Below are 7,477 nucleotides of genomic sequence, written 5' to 3'. Positions count from 1 at the left end.
TCAGTATCGATATCGGTTATCGGCTACATGAGTTTTAAAATATCGGCATATCGGATATCGGCCAAAATCCCAATATCGTGCATCCCTAGTAGTTATTATCTTTGGTTTTTACTAATTAAACTTAGGTGATTTATAGTAAACATCTTTATTTATAGATTCATATTCAATGTAGTATTTTATTTATTAAAATGTAAGCAAATGTTTATTTTCCATGTTGATTTTAAACGCTGAATATGTTGGCCATCTACAGAGGAGCCAGAGGTGATGGGAAAGGTAACTTCTGTAGAAATTACCTCATTGAGACGGCTGTCATTAATGATCGATTTTATTTAATTAATAATAAAATTATTAATTTTATAACTAATAATTAATCAGTGACATTTTTGACTAGCCACTTTTGACTAGTAGACCTTCAATTTCCTGAGACACACCATGTTGTTGTCATTATTCTAAACACCCTACTGTCGACTCACCAGAGCAGGCCAGGGTGCTGTCGGTCCTGGGACTCCACTTGTCCTCGTACCATCACTGGGGTTGACCCAAACGACTGAGTCTTCCACAAACATGGCTTTTACTCTATCGCCATACACCTGCACCCACGAACATCGCTGCGATGCATTCTCAAACTCCAGAAACAGCTACAGAAAGGGAACAAAAAAGAAAACAAAGGCATCAGGAATTAAACCAGAGTCAGGCTGCAGGCTGGTTGGTTCCTTTTTCCAAAAACCAGAAATAATTCAAAGGAAATTTATCAAATCAAATACACAATGCAGCATTATTCTTCTGTCAGTTAAAATATGCTTTAGATGATTAAAAAAAAAACATTGACGTTCTGTTATTTAATGTGGCATGTAAATAAACAGTTGATCTAGACCAACTGGTTCTTGAGTTTCTATGAATTTGATAACTTGCAAACAAGCAGTAAAACATGCTATGAATCTGATCTGAATCCATGCAACCACCAACTGCCGAAGGAATCTTTTTTTGGTGGCAGCAACAAATGTTATGTTGCTTGAAATCAATAGAGAAAAAATAAACGTTTTTCAGCTGCAAAAACTGCTAAGCAACAAACCGTGCTGGGTTTAAACAGTGTTTTTCATTGCAGAGTAAAAGCTATCAGATGCCACCTGATCAACTGAAACTTCATGCTTCATTAGAGATGCATATATGAAACAAAAAAGGCACCAACTTGGGAGACCTAAGTGGAGGTTTCCGTTAGCATAACCAGAGCAACGAACAATCATCCTAATGTTTTATTTGATGGAGACTCTTGTAAAAATCCCTTTGCACAGTTCAATCTATAAAGCTGAGTTCTGTTTCACAATCCAAAGTATCATGTTAAAAGAAAAGGTACAGTGGGCATACGGGGACAAGAAATGCCTTTTATTAATTATACAATCACCTGTTTCCCGCTTCTTCAGGGTTCCTACAGCATAAGATAAATTAAATTCAAGACTTTAATGCCACTTGAAATAAAAATTTAAGACCAAATTTACAAGAAACACAAGAAAAACCTGCTTGCGAGAACTTAACCCAAAGGTTTATTTTAACATAAACCACTGCACTAATGTTTCAAACTTTGAAAAACTTCCCATATGGGAAGAAAGCTAAAAACAAACAAATAACAGATATATTTGAACAATTATTTACCTGAATTCACAAACTTTGTTTTAGCGGGGAACAAAATAAATCAGTTTTAAAGCCACAACATAACCAGTGCTAAGTCTTTTTTGCAGTTATTTTTCTTTGTATCGTTTTCTTAGTATGTTTGATTTGGTGATACGTGGAGGCGTTGCAGAGACAAGGGTGGAAAAAAATTGAGAAATACCGGCTGTTTCTCGGTAACTTGATTTTGACGCTTTGTTTTTTCGTGCTTCGCATGTGCAACTCCACTGCCTTAATTCCCATCGTTCCGAGCTTGAATGACTTCTTGCATAAAATACACCGTGCCTCATGTATGTCCCCTGGTTTTAGCCATGGAGAAAACTCTTGGCTGGATAGACAGTTTTCGTTACATTTACACTTGCTCATATTTTCCAGACAAAAAGTAAATGGCGCATCTCCCAAATGTCCCGGCCGCAACAACGCTTTTATTGGTTCCGCTATCGGGACGGAACCAATAATGGGGAGCCGTTATTTTTTTTTTTTTATAAAAAATTTTTTTTTCAATTTTAATGTTTTATTTAGATTACAAAAATAAATCGTAATAAAAATGATCCTATTTATAATGCTTTAAAAAATAAGACCTACGAAAGACTGATTTAAGACATTTTAATACCAATTAAGGCCTTAGTTTTATTTTATTTTAAGACTTTTTAAGGACCAGCGGGAAACCTGTTCTTAGACCAGCGAATGAGAGGGTCGATTTATGCCGATCACTGATCAGAACAGCGTTGCTCTTCGAGCTCTCTCTGATCATGCCAGTCTATTGGGGATGATGTGACTGAGCATGAGTGGAAGAGGGCGCAGCAACACAGGGCAACAATGAATGCCTAATGGTCATTTCCTCCTTTCTCTCATTCTGTGAAACAGCAACAGCACCAGTTATTGAGCCCGTAGCTTAGTTATGAAAAGGATTAAAGCCACAAGTGCTTTTGGAATAAAGCACAGGTCCATTCTGGGTGCTCAGTACAGTCAGAACCACACCTCCATATGTATGGCCTCTGCTGTATTATCAGAAAACCTGGCAAAGGACATGCAGCCATGTTTCAGTGAATCACATTAAAGTCTATTCCAGATATTGTGACCGGGTCCTTTCTAGGGATCAGAGTTCTTTTTCTCTAATGATCTCGTATAATTATTGATGGAAGAGAAGGCTTGAATTTCCTCCTGCTCTTTTTTCAGCTCTGCTTCATCTGTGCTTTATTTTAAGCTCAACTAGGACTTAAGGAAGTAGCTAAAGTATTATTTCACCCTTTGTGATTTAACCGGCTGTTCCCGATTCATGGACTCGATGGAGGAAGTGGGTGAGAGGAGGGTGCTGTCCAGGCTTACATCCATCATGGAAAACACCTTCCACCCTCTGCACCAGACTGTAGAGGAGCTGAGCAGCTCCTTTAGTGTAAGACTTTTACAACCTGTTTGTAAAAAGGAGCGCTGCCACAGGTCATTCATTCCTGCTGCCACCAGACTCTACAATGCCACACTATAACGGCAATAACTTGTGCAATGTATAATGTGCAATTTACTATTGTATGTTTCTCTACATTTGACACCCAGTGCAATAACTATATATATAAATATCCATCTATATAAATACCCATGTAAACACCCTGAGCAATGACCCTGTATAATAATCCTGCTTTAAAAAAAAGAAACCGTTATACGTGTACGCACTGTGTATACTGTATGTATCCATGCACCTTTTTCTTCTTGTGGCACATTCTACTCCTTTGACTATTTAAGCTGATGTAACGAGTAAGTTTCTGCATTGTGAGATCAATAAAGTAAATCAATCGATAATATATATAAAAAAAAGAACATCTGCAAAGATCCTCATAATTTTTAAGAAATGTTCATCCACAAAGGAAATTAAGTTTGTTTTTAAAAAGAATTTCATAACCATATTGATATTATTCAAAGTAGGCCTGGACAAAAAAAATTATAAAAAAAATTCTATGAATTAATTCGTTTCTTTTTGTTGCGGGCGTTAAAAAAAACTTTTTTGTATAAGACTGCAATTTTCGGTAGCCGTATTACTCCCGCTTTGTAGTTTTGCAAGCAACATCAAGGCTACCGGTGAGAGTGGGAAGTGAAGTCTTGAAAAAAAGAATAAAATCAACCATCGTTTGGAATTTTTTTGGATTTGCTGCGACAGATGTGGAGCCAGAAAATACTTTGCTACAGTTGAAACTTGTGCTCAATGCAGACAAAACTAAATGTATGCTTTTCACAGACCTTCGGAACAGGCCACTGAATGTTCCTTCAGTGGTTACTCTTGATCAGAGGTGGGCAATTCCAGTTCCTGAGGGCCGGTATTCTGCAACCTTTAGATATGTCTTTGGTTCTACACATCTGAATCAAGTAATTAGATGATTGAGAGGACTCTGGAGGAACTGACAGCATACTAAGGAGATAATTCAGCCATTTGATCCAGGTGTATTGGACCAAGGATGGATGTAAAAGTTGCAGGATACTGGCCCCCAGGAACTGGAATTGCCCACCCCTGCTCTTGATGGACGTGAAATACAGATTGTTACAACTTATAAGTATCTTGGTATAGTTATTGATGACCACCTATCATTTAAGCCTCATGTTCACAGTCTAGTGAGAAAGTTGAGACTAAAATTGGGTTTTTACTTTCGAAATAAGCGGTGCTTTTCTTTTAATGTAAAAAAAACGGTTGGTGACATCCACTTTTTTAACTGTGCTGGACTATGGTGATAAATTATATATGCATTCATCTGCTCAATGCCTGCAGATGATTGACGCAGCCTATCACGCATAAATGAGATTTATTACTAATTGTAAAGCTCGCACCCATCAATGTGAGCTGTATTCTCGTGTAGGGTGGTCTGCCTTGGCTACACGGAGGCTTTGTCATTGGTATATATTTATATATAAGGCTATTCTTGGTGCGCTTCTTTCTTATTTGTGTTCCCTTCTTATGAAAAAAAGTACTGGTCATTACTCTCTCCATTCTCAGGCTGTTGTCTTGTTTTCTGTCCCATGTGTCAGTACTGATGGGGTAAAAAGGCCTTTGCTTACTCTGCTCCCTTTACATGGAATTTGCTGCAAAATAACTTGAAACTTAGTAAATTGGTTCCTTTGAATACTTTTAAGCTGAGAATGAGATGTTTTAAGTTGGAATCCCTCACATGTCAATGTTTTAATTGAAATTTTATTGTAAGTGCATATTTGGCTTTTATGTGTGTGTCTTTGTAAGTATGTAATGATGTGAAGTAGTTTTGATGCCTATCTTGGCCAGGTCTCCCTTGCAAAAGAGATTTTTAATCTCAATGGGTATTACTTGGTTAAATAAAGGATAAATAAATAAAGAAACCCCATGCTGAAACATTTGTCTAAAGCAGTCGCAGTTAAAGGCAGAAGCACAAAACTTTTTCAGCATCTTAAAAAGAGAAATCCGGCGGAATATGAAAAATGAAAATTACCTCCAGGATGAACAAACAAACAAACCTTAGCTAGACGCCTAGATGGGATATAAACAATCTCAGATTAGGCTTATAGTACGGCCTCAAAGGTAGAGAAGTCAAAGCATAAATTTAAAAATTCTGATTTACTACGCTGCTGTATCTTTGTTAATTGTGTTTTGGTGCTCATGGTGTCCATAAAATCTACTTGGTGGTTGAATTGTGGAGTATCTTATGCTACGTTCAGACCGCAAGCAGCAAAGGCAGCAGGAGCAGCTTGTTTACATGCAAAGTCAATGGTTGACTCCCGCAGTGAGTTTTGAGCAGCAGGTGAATCGCGTCTGAGGAGCTGAAGCAGCGCGTCATGAGAGTTTGAGCATCTGACGAGTGCAACGCGCTGCAAACAAAGCTACTGCTGGGGTTGCAAAAATGTAACTTTTTCTGCTTGATGCGCCACATCAACAAATCAGATAAGCTGATTTGGAGCTGGCAGGAAGACAGACAAATCGCTGATGATACAGATCACTACCATCACTCCTCTGAAACTGTTAATTCAAGATTAACCTAAAATGCTGAAATCTGCCAGCATAACATGTTCGCTTTTATTATCCTGCTGCCTGCAGTTTTGGATTACGTACATGAAAACCGCCTCCCAGCTGCAACGGCAAACAGCGAAGAGACATCCGGGACAGAGTCTGATGTTGAATGGGATTCCTATTGACAGCTCACAGCGTGGGGGTCTGAGCGGTTCCGACAGCGAAATAATATTTGAAGGCAGGGTGGTAATCTCGATGAACTGACTGGACAGATGAAGCTTTCAGGTGGACTTTGACTGAAAAACATTAAAACTACTTTTTACCCACTGATCACAGCAAATATAACCACCATTGTTACAGACAAAGAAAGGATGGGGCAACTCCTCCCAACGCACATCAGACCCACTTTTTCACAGCACAGCTGAAGCCGCCAAGATGCTTCAGCCACGTGTCAGAACTAAACTTGTATCAGAAATGAGGCAGCACGCGCATTTTTGTTGCTCTTGCTGCTTTAATTGTGAACACACACTAAACATTCTAAGGATGTATTACATGTCTATATTGGTAAAAGTTTAACCGGTGTTGCTTTTAAGCATACTACAGTGTTTAATGTAAATATGCACAACGGAACGCAGACGATCCAGTGGATGTTAATAAGTAGGGGGGAAATTGGAAAAAGATTGTAATTGGAGATTTTATTTTTAGGCCATATCCCCAGCCCTTGTTGAAAGCCCTTATAATTAGGGCTGGGTAAAAAAAAATTGATTTAATCGATTTTGAATCGGTTCCTTTATATTTTTACAAAATCGATGTCTAGGAAAAGAGATCGATTCGTTTTATAGTGACGCGCATGACGTTCACATTCAAATGGGCAGAAAAGATGCTCTCAAAATTACTTCAAGCCAGACAGCTGCAAATATAGCAAATAGGTTGACTGAAGACATTAACAAATGGGGGCTGACCAGCAAACACCCTGTAGTTGTTACAGACAACGCTGCAAATATGGTTGTATATAAGATAATGCAGCTCATGCATGACTGCACTTTTGAGACAGTTTTGTTCACATCTCAAGTTTAAACTGTCCTATTTACAGGTTTGCACTTTGTGTTTAATATGACAGGAAAAAAATTAAATACATGAGTATTTTGAAACACAGTTACGCGACTTTTATTATTGTTAAAACAGATGGAATCGAAATTAATAGATTTAGAACTGTATAAATCAAAATAGAATCGATTCAGGACTTTGGTGAAAATACCCCGCCCTACTTATATCTAATATTAGCCATTGTTTCAAATTGTGCTGTTGTCCACGGCAGGCCCAGTCTTCATGGATGTGCTTTCGCATCCATCCACTTATCTAAAGTGACAAATGCATGGCTTTCCAATGGCCAGAAACCAACTAGTTATCTTTTAACCATGGACCAGTTACTGCTGAGAATACTAAAACTGTTAAAACAGTAGTTCCAGGACAAGATTTTACCTTTTAACTGCTGCTATGTTTCCTTTTATGACATCACAGATAAAAGAGCTTGACTGAGGAGAGTTTTCTATGGCGTAGAGTCTGACAATTCTACTGTTTCTCCGCCTGTCGGCTTAAAGGAATAGTGCACCCAAAACATGATTAGCCTTCATTTTCTACTCACCCCCATGCTGAACTACACTCTGGAGTACTTTTTTGATATCTCAAATGCATCTGGAGATCTGGGAGGCTTCTTGCTGTCTGCTGATATTCAAATAATGGAAGTCTATGGTGCCCGAGGCAAAAAGGTCCATAAAAGTCCACAAAAAACGTGTCAATATTCCTCCATACTGCTCGTCCAATGTATTCCAAGTGTCCTGAGTGGGTAGC

General features: G+C 38.3%; 1 protein-coding gene across 4 annotated transcripts in view; it reads right to left on the bottom strand.

Annotated features, from left to right (window-relative positions):
* kdm3b (lysine (K)-specific demethylase 3B) overlaps window positions 1–7,477 on the bottom strand; it is a 40,399-nt gene that overhangs the window by 27,466 nt on the left and 5,456 nt on the right. For all 4 annotated transcript variants that reach the window (XM_015400831.1, XM_015400824.1, XM_015400816.1 and 1 more), the window contains exon 2: window positions 474–638. In XM_015400831.1, coding sequence (XP_015256317.1) covers window positions 474–638 — 165 coding nt within the window. The remainder of the gene's footprint in view (window positions 1–473; window positions 639–7,477) is intronic.

Source organism: Cyprinodon variegatus, unplaced genomic scaffold (assembly GCF_000732505.1).
Source record: "Cyprinodon variegatus isolate N-32 unplaced genomic scaffold, C_variegatus-1.0 Scaffold31, whole genome shotgun sequence".
NCBI lineage: Eukaryota > Metazoa > Chordata > Actinopteri > Cyprinodontiformes > Cyprinodontidae > Cyprinodon > Cyprinodon variegatus.
This window is presented reverse-complemented; position numbering and strand designations above follow the sequence as displayed.